This window comes from Clarias gariepinus, chromosome 3 (assembly GCF_024256425.1).
Source record: "Clarias gariepinus isolate MV-2021 ecotype Netherlands chromosome 3, CGAR_prim_01v2, whole genome shotgun sequence".
In the NCBI taxonomy this organism is placed as follows: domain Eukaryota; kingdom Metazoa; phylum Chordata; class Actinopteri; order Siluriformes; family Clariidae; genus Clarias; species Clarias gariepinus.
Window position 1 is genome coordinate 46,407,501 of NC_071102.1, and position 18,781 is coordinate 46,426,281.

Consider the following 18,781-nt stretch of genomic DNA (forward strand, 5'->3'; position numbering starts at 1 on the left):
GTTCAGAGAGAGAGAGAGAGAGAGAGAGACATTAGTATTAGTGTTAGTTCCTGCACTTGACTCTTCTGCGTGTTCATGCCGCTGTATTTACTCGTGAAATCGATGTGACACACCGGGGGAACGGTGTATTTGTGTTTATCCTGTTTCCTCATGAATATCATTAGCATACAGAGCCTTTTCTCCGCTGCACGACCTGCAAACACACACACACACACACACACACACACACACACACAGACATGCTGAGCGTGAGATTTAAACACACAGCTGTGACCTTCATGTAATAAATGAAAAGCTACATGAATAAAATAAATAAATAGTGAGACTCATGGGTTTACGTCTTTATGGTTGTAACGTCTCACAGACTTCTGAAGTGTCTCACAGAGTCTCACACCCCACAGCGGCGCTTAGAGTTCCCCCCCAAAGGTGTTTTTGAAGAGTCTCACAGTGTCTCATACATTCTCAGTCACAAAAAGTCTTAGAGAGAGTCTCACTTAGTCTTAAGAGTCTTATTTAGTCTTAGAGAGTCTCACTCAGTCTTAGAGTCTTATTTACTCTTAGAGAGTCTCACTCAGTCTTAAAGTCTTATTTAGTCTTAGAGAGTCTCACTCAGTCTTAGAGTCTTATTTAGTCTTAGAGAGTTTTACTCAGTCTTAGACAGTCTTAAGATAAGATCAAATTATCAGTGGGGAAATTTCTCTTTTACAGCAAAAAGAAAAACAAAAACAAAAATCAATAAAAAGTAGAAACAGTACAGAATATAAAGCAAAAAGAAACAAGCAATACAGTAGTTACACTTTCAAATGAATTGCACTAGGTGATATTATACAGTTTAAATGGTTATTGCACAGATGCTTATTGCACAAACATTTAATTTATTGTGAAAAACAGTAATAACAGTGTGTGTGTGTGTGTGTGTGTGTGTGTACCCTCTAAAAGGAGCAGGGAGAAAAGACCTTCGATATAACTCCTTACACAGTTTTAGAGAGTCTCCCACAGTCTCATATAGTGTCCCACAGTCTTACACAGTCTCATATAGTCTCCCACAGTCTCATATAGTGTCCCACAGTCTCATATAGTCTCCCACAGGGAAACTGTGGGAGACTATATGAGACTGGGAGACTATATGAGACTGTGTGAGATTGTGTAAGACTGTGGGAGACTATATGAGACTATATGCGACTGTGTGAGACTGGGATATATATATATTTTCCCACAGTCTCATATAGTGTCCCACAGTCTTACACAGTCTCATGTAGTCTCCCACAGTCTCCCACAATCGCATATAGTCTCCCACAGTCTCATATAGTCTCCCACAGTCTCCCACAGTCTCATATAGTCTCCCACAGTCTCCCACCGTCTCATATAGTCTCCCACAGTCTCCCACAGTCTCCCACTGTCATGGTCTGGTTTAAAAGGCATGGCTGTGGGTTTAAAACTGAAGATTCAGACTCAGTCAGGTGTTTTGATGTCCTCATGTGTGCCGGTGTGACAATGCGGTAAAATAGTCACACTGTTGGTTCCTCCCGTGGGTTACGTTACCGTGTCTACAGTTGCCAAGTAAGAGCCGCAGGTGATACCTGATAAACCCCCCCCCCCCACACACACACACACAAACACACACACTCACACACTTATGGGAAATACTTTATTATTATTATTATTATTATTATTATGAACCTGTGATGCTCTTTATAACCATAGATCAAACACACACCACTACACAAAGCCCTACACACACCACCATACACACATATACACACGCGCACACACACACACACAACCTATTATCATTTCCTGTTCTCTTTGTGGGCTGTGTAGGCCTTCACATTGCTTTGTGTGTGTGTGTGTACACACACAGTAGTACACACACCCCTACGTAAATCGGCATACACCCTGGCCTCTAAAACACACTGATGTTTTTGTTTTGTGATTAGTTTTATCCAGACGGTCGTCGGGGGCAACCGTCTCCTGCAGAATAATCATAAATGCATGCAGCGATTATTAAACCCTGTGATACACACACTTATGTTTAACTGGTGCCCCCCCCCCCCCACACACACACACACACACATACACACACATGAGGAGGGGGGATATTCCTGTCCGGAACTAAACTTCATGAAAAATAGCATCAGTCATGAAGTGCGCACACACACACACACACACACACACACACACACACACACACACACACAACCTATTATCATTCCCTGTTCTCTTTGTGGGCTGTGTAGGCCTTCACATTGCTTTGTGTGTGTGTGTGTGTGTGTGTGTGTGTGTGTGTTCTAACTCTCTTTGTTTATTTAATCTCAGGCCACATGTGGTGTTAAATGTATAACAGAAATCCAGCGTGGTGTTAACACACTCCCCACCAGCCTGACTCCCACTGTGTGTGTGTGTGTGTGTGTGTGTGTGTGTGATGTGGGAGGAGGCAATTAGGTTAGGATTAACATGGTTTTGGTTGGCTTAGTCACCGCTGGCTCCTCCCACTCCGAGAGCTCAGTAACCATCTGAACAAACAACACACACACACACACACACACACACACACACACACACAGAGAAAGAGAGACAGACAGAGAGAGAGAGAGAGAGAGAGAGACTACTCATAAAGAGCCAAACTTAGAGAATAATTACAGCACAGGCACAAAAAGTGGTGTTTATATTTAAACACACATCTCTCTCTGTCTTTTTCTCTGTCGTTCTGCCTTTTTTCTCTGTTTCTGTCTATCTCTCTCTCTCTCTCTCTTTCTCTGTCTTTCTCTCTGTCTCTTTTTTATTCCTCTGTTTTACTTCTTCTTTAAAGAACTTACTATTTCAGTGTTTATCTAAAGAGCTGAGCAACAAGCTGGGGGAGGGGCTCCTCTCATATGAGGTCACTTTAGGGACAAAAAATAAAAAGTAAGTTTTTTTTTTTTTTTTTTCTTCTCAGACTAGACTTCTAAACCTGACCAAAAAATGTGTAACAGGCACGTCCTTTAACACACACACACACACACACACACACACACACACAGGAGGAGGGGGGATATCCCTGTGAAAGGCGTTTCCTCTGCATCAGCAGTGTTGCCCGTAACTGCACTCATTATCACAGAGCCTGATTACGCATGTCTGGCCATGCCCACTCTGTTTCCTTCCTGAGACTCCGGCCCACGCCGCGGCTCCGAACACCAACCGTAACATGGATATCTCATGGACACCTCAAAGTTGCCATGTGTTGATTAAACCCTCCTTATAGTCTTTTTAGTCTCTTTTCCCCCAGAGATTTTAGTTTCCCCACTTCCACATTCCGTTCCTGGGCAGCGCCACCCTCATGCCCTTGTTTGGTGCTCTCGGTGTGTGTGTGTGTGTGTGTGTGTGTGTGTGTGTGTGTGTGTGTGTGTGAGAGAAAGTGCTAGAATTTTCTTTGATTTCAGTTTTATTCCAAATGTTCCAGACACGAGGGACTCTGGTTTAATATGCCGGGGCACTGGGGTCTTAAACAACCTCTCTCTGTCCACCTCTCTCTCTCTCTTTCTCTCTCTCTCTCTCTCTTTTCTGCTTTCTCGGAGAACAATACTCTGCGTCTGTGTTTTTGGTCTGACTCGGCCCTGAAACACACCCTGCCTCAGTTTTCCTCTCTCAGGAGACTTGTGTGAGGCTTAAAACAAAAACACGCACGTCATCGTTTTTTAAGAAAGCTGCGTTCCATTCCATAATTAATGGCCACTCAGGGCTAAGTCCAGTCCGCACTAATCCTCCCCCGGCAGCGTCGCTAGGGCAGCGGGGTTGGGCCTATGTCTCAGCAACACTCTGCAGGGTTGCAAAAGAGTGTGGAGAGTGAAAGAGAGAGAGAGGGGGAAAGGAGGGGGGGAGATGTGTGTTAGAGGTGTGAGCCGTATTCTGCAGCGCTGCTGCTTCTACAGGCTAATGACGTCATCAGATTTAGATCGGTCTGATGTAACGAGATGCATAGAATAGCAGTGTTTAAGAGACGATGCAGCAGGACCGAGCGAGAGAGGGAGGGAGAGAACTAATGAGCTGCTCCTGAGGTTCAGAACAGCACAGTTAATTTGACAACAGATTGGATTAAGCTGCTGTTCAATCAGAACCTGCTCTCTGTATCTGCTAGTGTGTGTGTGTGGGAGTGTGTGTGTCAGTGTTGAGACTAGATCAGCAGTCCGTATCCTCCACCACCGAGCCATCGCTGTGTCAAATAAACTTCCTCTGTTCATTTTTCCCACTACACTTTCCACGTGACATCATCATCATCCGGACGTACATGAGGTCCAGTGTTGGACATCGAACCTAACACTTTCCTGTTAGGCATGTCTAAACGGCGGCTGTACTTGTACATGTACAGAGCAGAGAACTAACAGCAGCTGTTCTGCGGTTCACCTGATCAGCTGATCGTCTGGTCTCTGGCGTGGAAAGGACCAGGACCCTGTTTCTGCCCCATCATTAGCGCAGCACGGCGCATTCAGGGAAAGAAATGCAGCCATTTGGGATGCAGTTGTTATTATATTGTTAATAATGGCCGCGAGGTAGTGTATTGGTTAGCACTGTCACGTTGCACCTCCATGGTCTTGATTCGATTCCCGCTTTGGGTTCTGTGTTCATGTTCTCCCCGTGTTTAATGGGTTTCCTTCAGGTACGCTGGTTTCCTCCAAAGACATGCAGATTGGGCTAATTGCCGTTCCCAATTTGCCCATAGTGTGTTGACTGGTGGTCCTACCACGGTTATATAAATGAGAATAAATACAATGATCACCACGGGCCCCCACTGACCCCAGTTGGACTACAGAGGTTCTTGGATGGATGGATGTGATGCTAATAAAATTAATGATAATAATAAAATTCTCACATGTGTATATTATTTGCGTTGGTTGATTTTGGTGTCCTAGCGTCATTTTATTTGAAGTGCAGATGAGTACATTAGCGTGAGTGTAACAAAACATGGGTGTGAAAGCAGGGTTATAGTTATGTGACAGGGCAATAAAAATATTTGCGTTTTAAAAATCAATAAATCATGATAAATAATTGTGATCTCAGTACTGGGCGAATTATTATAAATTATTATAATTAACATTTTGATCCGGATACACACCATAAATGTGCATATAAATAATGAGATGCTGTTTGTAAACAGTACTGTAGGGGGCGCAGATCTGTGCTGGTGCAACTGATGCAGTAATTAGTAGGGACGGGAATCACATACAACACACTACCTTAGTGCCGACTCGATCGGCATTGCGATTCTGTAAATACAATTCTAAAACAAACTCAGATCTGTGATGTATCTGAGATACACACTCTGTGTGTGGCAAGCTGTTGGGTCCCAATCTCTGATCGGAATTCCAAACCCTGTTAGAAACTTAAGAGAGCGTGGATGAGCTCAGTGAGTGGATGTTAATCAGCATCAAAGCTCCAGATAAAGGTTACAGTTACGTTGTGTTTGGGTTGTTTATCCAACGTAATACCAACGCATTTTATCAAAGATTTTCAAAAACAATATTGTTTTGATGGTGAACATCATCACAACATCATCCAGGTTCAACTTTTCTTTCCCAGATGTTTAGCTCTCTTATTTAAGAAGTAAGAACATTTTTTGTGTTCCTCAGAGCAAAATCACTTTAAGAAGATCTGAGGTTCAGTCCTGGTTTTCATCTCTAATCGTTTTATGATAAACCACGAGAATTATCATTACTGTCACATCAGATATACTCACCACGAAACAAGCTGTTGTTTAATATTGAAGCTGACCTGGCGCAGGGGTTCTGAGTTTGAGCGACAGCACAGCTACACCACCATCGATCTGCATCCGCCCAGCTCTCTTACACTCCACTCTCTTCATCACTCACACGTTCTGCCCTCAGCACCAGCGCTAATGAAACGTTCAGCCCCTACAGCCCCTGCATTAGCACTGTAACAACAACCCCACCAGCAGCACACCACAGCGCAGCATCCACACTACGCTTTCTGTTCTTTTTCTCTTTTCAGCATAAAACTTTTCACTCCAGAATCTCAGTATCTGAATTATGAATCACACGTGAACACAGCAGAGTGCTTTCGGGCCGCCCGAGGTGATCTCTGAAAGACGCATGCGGTTGATCTGACCTAGTTCACGTCCATTAACGGTCCTGCGTTACCTGCGCACTCCTGCGCTCTAGAGAAGTCTGTAAAAAAAAAAAACATGCCTGATGGAGAGACTTTCTTTAAAGCCTTAAAGGAAAAAAAAGATGTAAGCTTTTTCATCGGATCTTACATAAGTGTAAATCATTTATCTGAACGTAAATGTAATATTCAGGTACATTGACAGTTTTACAGGAAAGTTGGTGGTTAAAGCCGGAAGGTGGTCTTATCGGCCAATCAGCTCTCTCTAGGCCACCGGCTGCAAGACGTTACAGCATCACCCAGGGAATCATCGCCCACCACGCGATCTCTGGATGATAGGGCGAGCACTTTACCACTGCGCCACTCTGAGGCAAACAGCATTGTTTATTAGTTTGTTTATTATGTGATGTGTTCATTAGTTACTAGTATTATTAGCTATTAGTAGAAAAATAGCTCCCTGAAACTAATATGTCAAATTGAATTAAATCTTAAATCGCAGAATCTAATCGGATCCGGATTCGCAGGCAGGTTAAAGTTATAATGTTTTTTCCACAAAGTTCCTAATAATATTGATTTAATATCTAATTTATCTTTCATTGGGATCTCAGTCAAGATCTTGCCCTCCTAAATGGACCCCCGGCGCTGTCGCGACCTTGGACGAGCAGGCCTGTGATTTAGCCCCGGCTAATTATAGCCCATCTTACATCGCATTAGCGTTCTGCATGTCTGTCACGTCAGAGGCAGATTAATAACGCTGATCCTCTCAGCCAGAGGTTGGAGCAATCATGCAGGAAAGCCGCAAGATGTTCCTCTCTGAGCCAAACAGCAGCTTACGCTAAAAGCTTATAAATCGTGACATGGGTGATGATGATGCTCAGAACCTACAGCCGGCTCACAAACGTGTCAGGTCAGGAGGACAAGAGCTGAAACGTGCTGAACGGCATTAAAATAGGGGTGTTTTAGATTCCTGACATTTGATATTTAATACAATGTGTAATAAAGCACTCGACACAAAATAACATTGTGCCATCAGCAGGCTTCTTCAGAGATTACGTCCAGTTATTAGGGACTTCATGATTGTGTGAATATAAATGAAAACTCAGGCTTCGTTTGAATGTTTATGAGATGAACCACAGCACTCGTATTTGTTATTAAGATTTACTGTCTCATTTTACCCCCCTGGGCTCCTCATTAAAATGTAAAAGAAGCAGACACAATGTGTTCTAGACAGCATTTGCAAGCCAATGCAGCACAACGCCGCCGAACATGATTGAGATAAACAACTTTATCATTGATAAGCTCACTCTAATAATGATAGATGTGAGTTTCTGTCTGATTGATGGATTCGTTCAGGCCTTTATGTCTATTCTAAAAAAAATAAGAGCAAACAACAAAGGCAGATAAATGCAGCGCCAAAATGAAAACCAATTAAGTGATGTGATCTCTTCAGCTCTCACTCGCTGCACTGTCTTGTAGCACTGCCTTCATTACATTATATAATGTTTCAGGTTTCCTTTGAAGCAATACTGCTAAAGCGTTATCATCTTAATGACCATCTCTTCTCATTGTGGCTTGTTTCCAGGGGTGCAAGCAGTTCCACCAATAAAGCCTAAAACTTTGGGTTTGTGCAGTTTAACATGGACAGCTGCCACTAACCGAACTTTACGCCCTGGGGCAATGGAAGTGTGAGCAAGTCAGAGCGAGGATTGTGACGTCATGGCTGCCCATCGCATTCGCGTGACCAACAACAACGTCCTTCCACGATGCAAGTCAGAAGGCACGCTAATTGACCTCAGTGAGGATGTGTCTGAGGCCAGCCTTACAGAAGTCAAAGGTCAGTTTAAAAGCTCTTGAGATGACAATTGCTGAATTATTATTTAGGACTTATGTTTTAAGAGTTTTCTTATTCCTTCTACGTTTCTAGTGCCTTCCCCAAGTGCCTTGCGGTTGGACACCACTGCATCTTTTGGAACCGCACAGGAAGTAGTTGCCATTAAGGACTACTGCCCCTCCAGCTTCACCACATTAAAGTTCTCCAAAGGAGATCGCCTCTATGTGTTAGACACATCTGGAGGAGACTGGTGGTATGCCCACAACAACACAGAGATGGGCTACATTCCATCATCTTATGTCGAACCCGTTGGCCATCGGGATTCTGGTCTCAGTGACAGCGGAATGATCGACAACCTAGGGGACTCCTCAGATGAAGGTGTGAAGGAGTTAGATCTGCTGGGAGAGTGGACGGGAATGTCCCTTAAGCTCCCTCCACCCTACAACAGCAAAAATAACCCCTTTTCTACAAATCCGTTTCTTAACGGGACAGCACAGAAACAGGTCCAAGAAGACCAAAACACTAACAGCATTGACCTGCTTCTGTTTGATTCTCTGACTCCATCGGCTCCAGTCTCCACTACCAGCAGTAACAGCACTAGTAATGGATATGGCAGTAGCATTTTTGATGGCACGCCCACCAGCCTAAATGTAGAAACCTCGCAAGAATTCCGAAAAGACAACCCGTTTTTCCGAAGTAAAAGATCCTACAGTTTGTCAGAGTTATCAGTCCTACAGTCTCAGTCAGCGTCTCCTTTGCCACCGTCTGAGTTCTTTTCTGGTCTTAAGGCCCCTTCTCCAGAGCAGTTTAAAAACAGAGAGGACTTTAGGGCAGCATGGTTGAACCACAGGAAGTTGGCACGCTCGTGTCATGCCCTTGATTCCTTGGGACAGAATCCAGGATGGGGCCAAACACAACCTGTTGAGACTAATATTGTTTGTAAGCTGGACAGTTGTGGTGGGGCAGTTCAACTGCCGGACACTAGCATCAGTATTCACGTGCCTGAGGGTCATGTGGCAGCAGGAGATACCCAGCAAATCTCCATGAAGGCTTTACTGGATCCTCCACTGGAACTAAACAATGATAGATGTACAACAGTCAGTCCTGTAGTTGAGATAAAACTGAGCAACATGGAGATAAAGTCATCCATAACTTTGGAGATGAAGGTGTCTGTAGAGGTGAAGAAAGAGAACAGACAGATGACCAAGGTTGTCTGTGTCAGGAGTGACAGTAAAGATGGACCATACGTGCCAGTTCCTCAAGCCTACATGTACGGTGACACTGTTCAGGTTCGGCTGGACAGCCTGGAACCATGTATGTATGTTGCAGTTGTGGTCCAGTCCCACAACATCTCATTTAATTTAACAGTTTGGGATCATGTGGTGAAAAAGATTACGTTGGGGCTGTACGGACCCAAGCACATCCATCCATCCTTTAAAACTGTGGTGGCTGTTTTTGGACATGATTGCGCTCCTAAGACATTGCTTGTCAGTGAAGTCGGGAAGCAAGCTCAGTCTGCACCGCCTGTCGCACTTCAGCTGTGGGGGAAGCACCAGTTTGTCCTCAGCCGACCTCAGGATCTTCAAATAGGCATGTACTCAAATATGAGCAACTATGAGGTGAAAACCAATGACCAGGCCAGGGTGGTTCGTGGCTTTCAGGTAAAACTAGGCAAGGTGAGTCGGCTCATATACGTTATCACGTCTCGAAATGCTCAAGACTTGTCTGACTTCACCTTACGGGTCCAGGTGAAAGATGACCAGGATTGCATCCTTGCTCAATTCTGCGTCCAGACACCACAGCCACCTCCTAAAACTGGAGTCAGATCCAATGGCCAGCGGAGGTTCCTGAAGAAGAAGGAGGTCGGGAAAATCCTCTTGTCCCCTTTGGCCATTACGACTAAATACCCACAGTTCCAAGAGCGCTGCATCACCAACTTAAAGTTTGGTAAATTAATTAAGACAGTGGTCAGGCAAACAAAGAACCAATATTTGCTGGAATATAAAAAGGGCGACGTCATTGCCTTGCTAAGCGAGGAGAAGATAAAATTAAAAGGACAATTGTGGACCAAAGAGTGGTATATCGGTTACTATCAGGGAAAGACTGGACTTGTGCATGTGAAAAATGTGCTCGTCTTGGGAAAAGTCAAACCTGTGTACTTCTGCGGCCCAGACCTTACGACCACAATGCTGCTGGAACAAATTCTCAAGCCTTGCAAGTTTCTTACTTACATTTATGCCTCGGTGAGGACCGTATTAATGGAGAACTTGGGGAACTGGAGGGCGTTTGCGGACTCCCTGGGTTACAGTAACCTGCCCTTGACTTACTTCTGCAGGGCTGATTTGGATAGTGAACCTGAAAGAGTGGCTTCTGTGCTCGAGAAACTAAAAGAGGATTGTAACAACATGGAAACGAAGGAGAAGAAATCCTTTCAGAAGGAGCTCATGATGGTGAGTTGTACATATTCAAGATTTGCATGCATGTGACTTCGATGAACACTGACTTGATTAACCCTGTACAAGCTTTGCAAAAGTCTCTAGACATTTAAGTCTGGATTTGAACCAGGCTTATTTGAAAGTCCTTATCTGCCCAGCACTGATTAGTGCTAATGGCCAGCAGGCTAATTCCAATAAGAGTGTTGCTCTGGCGTCTTCTCCTTATCTTGCACAGCTGTGGGAAACCTGCAAGTGCAGCAGCGTGCGCTTTGATATGCTGGCTTAGACCTTAAAGGAAAAACTTTAATCAGCCCCACACACGTTAGTGTTGTCAGTGGGCCAGTACATTTGGGGCTAGTAATATGCTAACTCGGCTGTTTTAATCTACAACAACAACAAAAAATTAATCACGGTGGTAGAAATGCTGGCAGCTAAACAAAGGCAGTCGGAGAAGACTTTGAGCTGTTCTTAGAACAATGCCAGGAGAGAACGTGAAGCTTTTGCTAACTTTTCCTGACAGCATGTTTGCGTTATATAGCGTGTGTTTTAAGATCATGCTCTTTGGAGGTAAAGAAGCCACACGCGTAGAAGAAAGACGAGTTGTAATTAGCAGTCGATCATTTTTTCAGTCAAGGCTTTGATAGGACGCAGCCTGTCAGTCTCGGTCGAGATAAAGAAAATGCAGCATCACCCGAAAGATAAACGCTGCTTGGGTTAACCGTAGCGGAATAAAGAAAACGAGCTGCATGGATGAGCTACTCTGACAAGCCCGGCTGCATCGTGCTCTCTGCGGATGCATTTAATTTTGGTGAATGAAAGTAAAAGGTCTAGTAGCAGTTCGATTTTCAGGCTTGCTGGCGAGGAACGCTTTGAACTTGGGATAATGCCACTGGAGAAATCAAAGATAAAACAATTTCTCTTCTTTTGTGTCTTCCTCTACAGACCTGCCAACCTTTATACAGTTCTTTCTGTGGGAACTCCACAGAGTGCATCGCTACGAGTTATTCACAAACGCACGTAAAAAAGACAGAATCCTTCTTACACCCCCTTCCCCTCCTTCCCTCAATTAGAAGGGCAGGTGATGCGTAGGCGATCTGCGCTCGTTGATATTAGTTGGAACTTCATTTACCCGTCTCGTTTCAGATCATTTTGTGAGTTTAAAAGAATGTTAGAGGAAAACGTTCTGACATCATTAAGGTCCTCCTGGATTCAGAAGTGGTGTTTCTGAGGTTTTTGTACCTTCTGTATTCCAGTAGTGTAAAAACTAACAAGTCACATGACAATCCAAATGAATTCTATCTAGAGTGTGTGTCCGTGTGTACGTGGGATGGGAATCACCAGTCACTTCCAGGTATGCTATTATCACAATACCTCGGTGACAATTTGTGTAAAATTGCGATTTTATAAATATCCTGATTAGATATTACATTTCCTGCCAATTTTGTTAAAATTTAAAACCTTTAAAAAGGTTTATTAAGTAATTAAATGTAGCCTGTTCCTTATATCTGAGGCTGATCAGCTGATCACCAGTCATGGCCAATCAAACTGAAAACCTTCTGGTGGTCACGGCTGATCGACTGGTTCACTTATTACTATTTTTAAAATATATTTCTCCATCTCTAGTATATACAGTATATATTAGGGATAAAGGAAAAATCTATTTGGTTATGAAATGCATATCAACACACACACACACACACACACACACACACACACACACAAAAGGGGTTTGTCTCTATCCATGTTAGCAGCACATTAGTGCCAACCTAGTCTGCTGGTATAGTTTGACAATTCTTAAAACTTCCCCCCTTGCACACAGTGAGAACTAAATTCCATCCGTGTCTTCACCACCATGGAGTTAAGGAGTGAGTAATTGGGATTTTTCTGAGGTTCCTCTCTCTCTCTTTTGTATTTAGCTCGATCTCTAAGATGTTTTCAGGTTTGTTTGGAAAAAGAAAATAAGGCCTCGGGTGCGACTAGTTTTTCTCTTTAGGTTTTGCAGCTCTACAGTTAAAGCCTTAGATTCAATAAAAGCGTGATTAGTGCTTGGGTTTGAGCTGCTGTCATGAGCAGTGATCCCTCTGCGCCTCATATCACCTAATTAACCCCACTGCTGCTGTAAGTGACTCAGACTGCTGTGTGTGTGTGTGTGTGTGTGTGTGTGTGTGTGTGTGTGTGTGTGTGTGTGTGTGCTGCTCATGAGACGTGCTACAGTGTGGCGAGATGAAGCCCTCGGTATTCCATCAGTCTTGTGAGAAGTCACGTGTAAGTTATGCACGTGAAAGGAAGCTTCCTCATCTGCGACCTGTGGTGGATTCAGTCTGAACACGTTTATCTGGTGCTAACCAGTTTTTTTCTCCAGAAAATGATAAAATTTTTTCATTTCAGCTGCTCTGAATCACACACATTAGTCCTCGTCCTTCGTCGATGTCGTCATTATCAGCTCTTTGTCCGTGCGCTCTTTGGGCAGTCTTTGTGCCAGGAGATGTTAAAGTGAGGTGCAAATAATAAGACGTGGCCATGGTTTAGCAAACATATGAGTTATTGCTGTCCCCAGCTGACGACCTTTATCCAGCACTGCGCTAGCTTGTAATGCATTTAAAATGAAACTCATTCCGTGTGATCGGGTCCGAGCGAGGCTCCATCCACTGTCTCGTCCACATGTTTCGAAAAAAAGTTTCAGTTTTGCTCGTGCAGGTCGTGTTGATTTAGATACTAGACCTTTAAAGATTTGTGTTTACTCAGTTTGAGGTCACTGAGCTCGGAGAAAGGCAGAGACGAAGACAAATTCGTTCGGTTTTTAGATTTTTATTCACACACACACACACACACACACACACACACACACACACACACACACACACACACACACACACATGCATGTAGGCAAGTGCTGATACTCAGTCAACCAGGAAAGTGCACATTACTGTACCTACAGTACTGACATTGTCAGAGTAATCAGCGCTTAGATTATCTAAGTCATTTACATTTACTTACATTTTATTATTCATTGCATTTTACATCTGAGCAGTTAAGAGCCCTACTCAGGGGACCAATGGTGGCAGCTTGGTAGCTCTGGGGTTAGAACCCCCTCCCCAATGCCCAATCAAACTCAGGTTGATTTTGTGTTCAGAACAAAGCACAGATGTCCATCCCATCATCCCAACATCTCTCGGGGATCGAGGGCGGCATTCATCCAGGCTCTTTTCTGTTCTGGCACCTAGGTGGTGGAATGAACTTCCTCTAGATGTCCGTACATCAGAGACTTTGACTATCTTTAAACGACGACTCAAGACGCATCTGTTTCTCCAGTACTTGGACTAACCCCCCCCCCCCCCCCCCAAAAAAAAAACAAAAAACAAAAAAAAAAACTCTTCTCAGATGTGTTGGACTAATGGTACTTAGTTATTAACCTAGTTAACCCAGTGTAAATATGTATCCAATGATGTAAACATTAAAGCACTTTTTGTAGGTCGCTCTGGATAAGAGCGTCTGCCAAATGCCTAAATGTAAATGTAAATGTTAATGTAGTGACAGTGGTGAAGTGGTGAAGTCTTTGGGTTGGCATGTTGAGCCCCAGCTCCACCAAGTGTTTGCTGTTGGACCCTTGAGAAAAGGCCCTTAACCTTTGTCTGCTCCAGAGGGCGCTGTACCATGTCTGACCCTGTACACTGACCCCAGCGTCCTAACAGAAAGCTAAAGGTTTACCACAAATACAAAAGTCCACGGTACAGTAATGTCCATGTGGCGAATAAAGACTTAACATTAATTTAAAGAAGCATCGTCCATGAGTGAAGACAGCCCTATAAGTGTGCCATGGAAGCACACAAGCATGGGGACGTTTACGCATGCAGAGATGACTTGACGTGTGTGTGTTTTTTAAGGTTTATTACAACTGTAACACACTGTAATGGCACCGACGACCTCGCCCTGCCCGCGCGCCTCGCTCATTTCCGCTCCGGCAGCGTGACAGTTCTGCAGTGGGTCTGTCGACTCAGCTCACCGTGACCGCACTGATGGAGTGTGAGGAGAGCGAGCTGCTGCGTGGACAGAAAAGCAGGGACGACTGACTCAGGCTTCAGGAACCTGCCGTGGGGATTGTTTTCCTAAGAATTATTACATTTGTTTGAACATAAACCCTGAACGCTGACTGGAAAAGCACCGCAGCTGTTTAACGTGAAAGTTTTATTATTTTGTAGAAAATTTATCAACGCCTTTAGACCAGTCAGACCAGCAGCGTGGTGTAGCACAAACGATACACAGATAAACCGTGATCATCAGAGATCAATCACGACACCAAGAGATGAGACACGGACGCAGGTCGTTAAAGTGTTCAGCGCTGAGGATTAACGCTGACGGCTGCCTGGGTCACCTGACTGGAACGACACGATGTCTGGGCAGGCTCTTCTGCTGTCCATCACCATGGCGGGTTTATGGCCTCCGGAACAACAACTCCAGTGTCATTACAGTGTTTATTGTTTAAATAAAACATTCAGCAACGCTCAGGTCAGCCGAGTTCACGGGCAGAGGTGTGTGTGTGTGTGTGTGTGTGTGTTCATGCAGGCACTTTTTTGTTTTTGTTTGTTACTGCATGGTACGGCTTGTCCACCTCGTCCAGAGGAAACACCTGAGTAATTGTGTGTGTGTGTGTGTGTGTGTGATCTCGACCTGCCGACGTCCTTCTAACGTCCGTCTCCTGCTGGAATCCGCTCCACGAGACTCGTGCTTCCACGCTGTGACCGAGAATGGACCAGCACAAACAGTACTCTTTATACGCTGGGATTTCAGCAACACGCCAGTGCTTTAGTTATGGCAGGATGCAAAGGACTTATACCACACTGCACCACACCACGCCATGGCGCTGCTGAATTCTGGATTCTGATTGGTCAGAAGCTGCTGATTACTTCTCCATGACAGCACTGCGGATTTATTTTAATGCATACATTCTAATGTGTTTTTTTTCCCACAGTAACAGCTTGGTCGAGGCTTTTCTGCTGATATGAAGATGTGTGAATGAGCATGAGGGGGTGTTATAGATGAGCTTTTTGGGGTGTTATTTCTGTCGCAGTCAACTAAAGTTTAGATCAGGTGTACGACCCAAACATGCCGAGATCGCACACAGAACCTGAGATCATCACCGTGACTTCATTCCTAATTAGATATTTAACGATCCATCGATTGCGCTTATGTTTACAAAGCAGCTGGAGTGTGTATGATCGCTCGCTAATCATGACACATTTTTTTTCCATCACACTGGCATTCTCACGTATATAAATCTGATTAATCTGATGAATAAAACCTGCACCTTGTGTGCAGAGACTTATCAGTGAGGACCTGCTGTCTGCACAGAGCTGTAAAATTCTAGAGGTGTGTGTATGTGTGTGTGAGTGATAGCAGAGAGTGTAACACTGCTCAGCTCAATTAGTCTGCCTCACTCCTCAGCATTTAACTCTTTCACAGAGGGGTTTACACAGGGACCCGCAGAATAAACGTTTCCGTCCTGAATGAGCCCGGCTTTTGGATTTCAGTAGCCGTGAGAGAACTTTTTGCAGATGTCTCAGGTGCTCATCTCAGAGAGCGCGTGTGTGTGTGTGTGTGTGTGTATGTGTATGTGTGGGGCGTGTCGATCACTGCGACTGTTTGAAAATCAGTCAGAAATTTAAACACCTCGACTGGGTTTGGCTTTTGTGGTCACGCTGTTTCCCAGTCAGGGTTGATTTAGTGTGGAGTCATACACACCGTCACACTCTGAGTGTGATGGTAATGACACACACACACACACACACACACACACACACACACACACAGCGCCCTGCAGAATTTTATAGCGTGTCAGGTCTGCGTTGCTCACACTGACCTTCTCGGACAAATTAAATAAGGCGCTAATCGGTGTGTAAATCTGATCAGTTCCGTCATTTACAAGTTCGGATTTAGCTTTCGCTTCTCTCCTAACGTGTGTGTGCATAAACATTTAAGAACTCTTGTATAACAGGAAAAGATCATGAAGGTTCATAGAACGCTCTCACACAGAGAGTGAAGATCCGGAACATTCCGTATGGTTAGAGATTTTTTTCCTCCAGTGCAGATCAGTGTGTGATGTCGGTGTCTGGAGGAGTCTGGAGGAGTCAGGTGTGATTTATCTGAGAAGTGCAGGTAAAGCTCAGCCGCTACGTGACTCCTCCGCGTGAGAGATTGGGCTGCGCAGCTGGCAGATAAACGACACGCCGTCACCCCATGCTGCGAGGCGTGGTAACGGCCCCCGTCTGAACGCGAGCGCAGGAGGAAGTGCAGGTGCAGGTTTTACACACGCACAGATGTCTTTTTAATGGAAAGCTGTCAGGACGAGCAATAAACCACACAAATCATTTTATGCGGAAGGGAGAAAGGTGAGACGACATCGGTTTCAGGATAAATACGGTCTTCAACGCTCCCTCGCCTCGCCCCTTGTCTCTCTCTCTCTCTCTCACCTGGATGCACTTTAACTGCTCAGTGACTGGGCTAACGAGCTTGCCGAGGACAAAGCTCTATCTCCAGCGTCTGTAAGTTCATGCCGTGTGAGCTAGTTAAAGCCGAGCACAGGACCTTGTTTGGAGATTTCAGTCTCTCAGTCTCAGCTAAACCCTCGGGGCAGAGAACTGAATTATGGTCCTGACCTCTAATCATCTCAGGAGCACTTGCACACCCTCCTGCTCGGAGTGTAATGAGAGTCAGCACTTCTGTGACATGGCGTTCTAAAAAGCACCACCCGCTGCACTACACACATTGTCCAAGGTAAAATGATTCGTCCTGTTCTGATTAGTTTACAAAAAGATATTTTCAAAATCAGGAACACGCAGACAGGACATGGACAAAACTAAAGCAAAATAAAGTCTGATGGGTTCCATAGAGGACATGTCTCCTGCTGACTAGAAGCAGTCACATGTCTCACCCCCACCCAGTAGTCCTCAATTTCTGTCTGTATCACCCTCACCCAATGTGTCTCAACCTCACCCAATGTGTCTCACCTGCAGTGTCTTACCTTTAGTGTGTCTCCTCCTCACCCAGTGTCTCACCTCCAGTGTTTCTCATCTCCATTGTTTCACCCAACCCAGTGTGTCTCCCCTTCACCCAGTGTCTTACCCAACCCAGTGTTTTACCCAACTTAAGTCTATTTTACCTTCACCCAATGTGTCTTACTCCACCCAGTGTGTTTCACCTCCATCCACAGTTTCTTATCCCCTTCAGTGCATCTCACCCCACACCACTTTGGGGCACCCTGGGTGTGGGTAAGAGACCATCATATCACTTCTACCCAGTGTGTCTCCACCACAGGGTGTCTCGCATCTACTCCTGTCTGACTTCCAGTAAGTGTGTCTCATCCTTACCCAAAATTTTATAGCTTGCCAGGTTAGTGTTCTTCACATCAACCTTCTCGGACAAATGCAATAAGTCATTAATTAGTCTGTAAATCTAAATTAGTTACATCATTTACGTGTCCTGATCTCTGCTGCTTCTCCTCAACTGGACTCAGATTGTCTGACTTTCACCCAGAGTCTCATCTGTTTGCCTGTCTCATCTTTTTCTTTTCCTTCTCACACTGCAAAATGCAGACACGTGTGAGTAGATAAACACATTCTGAGCTCCAAAACACATGGGTCAATTCCTCCCATCACTCGCGCCTGTCAGAGGGGAAAGCGCTGATGTTGATGGACTGAAATGGCCCAGCAATCCCATTTGGCCCAGCGTCCATCATTTCCTCCGTTTCACGTCCTATTCGTCTGGCTGTAATGGAGTGCTGAGTGATTGGGGGACGGCCCGCATCGCGTGGAATTGGTTTTTCGCTGGAGAGCCGATTTTGTGCGGGATCGAGTCGGTGATCCGCGTGCACTCAGAATTGCTTTCAGATGCTAATAAAGTGCTTTAGAAGTGCAGGGCTTAGGGACCTTCTATCTCTCTCTGCCCTTTCACACAGACACTTTCTAAAGGGTTGAGGTCTGGATTTGACATGTCAAGGAGAATTGACGTGGAGTCGCCGCAACGAATTCTGCCATCCCTGCTGTAAAACGGACGTCTAGAACCTGTCAGAGTGTGACATCACAGGATAAATCGAACACAATCAGGTGGTAAAAAATGAAAGGAATTGTTTATTAAGTAAATCTTCATATACATATGAAAATAACATAACGAAGACTACAAAGTACTATTCTCCTACATAAATAACAGCGGCTCCATGATGGATGTGATATGAAGGTGGTATTTAATCATGAGTACAGCCGGGGATGGAGTCACTGACCGGTTCATATTTACTGCGTTTAAATGCGTCTAAATCTTGTAATCTAAATCTAAAATGTGATATGAAGGTGGTATTTAATCATGAGTACAGCCGGGGATGGAGTCACTGACCGGTTCATATTTACTGCGTTTAAATGCGTCTAAATCT

General features: G+C 44.6%; 1 protein-coding gene across 1 annotated transcript in view; it reads left to right on the plus strand.

Annotated features, from left to right (window-relative positions):
• Positions 1 to 18,781, plus strand: part of sh3bp4a (SH3-domain binding protein 4a) — a 33,333-nt gene that overhangs the window by 7,317 nt on the left and 7,235 nt on the right. The window contains exons 2-3 of the mRNA XM_053492875.1: positions 7,679 to 7,930; positions 8,021 to 10,377. Of these exons, the coding sequence (XP_053348850.1) occupies positions 7,813 to 7,930; positions 8,021 to 10,377 (2,475 nt within the window). The 5' untranslated portion in view covers positions 7,679 to 7,812. The remainder of the gene's footprint in view (positions 1 to 7,678; positions 7,931 to 8,020; positions 10,378 to 18,781) is intronic.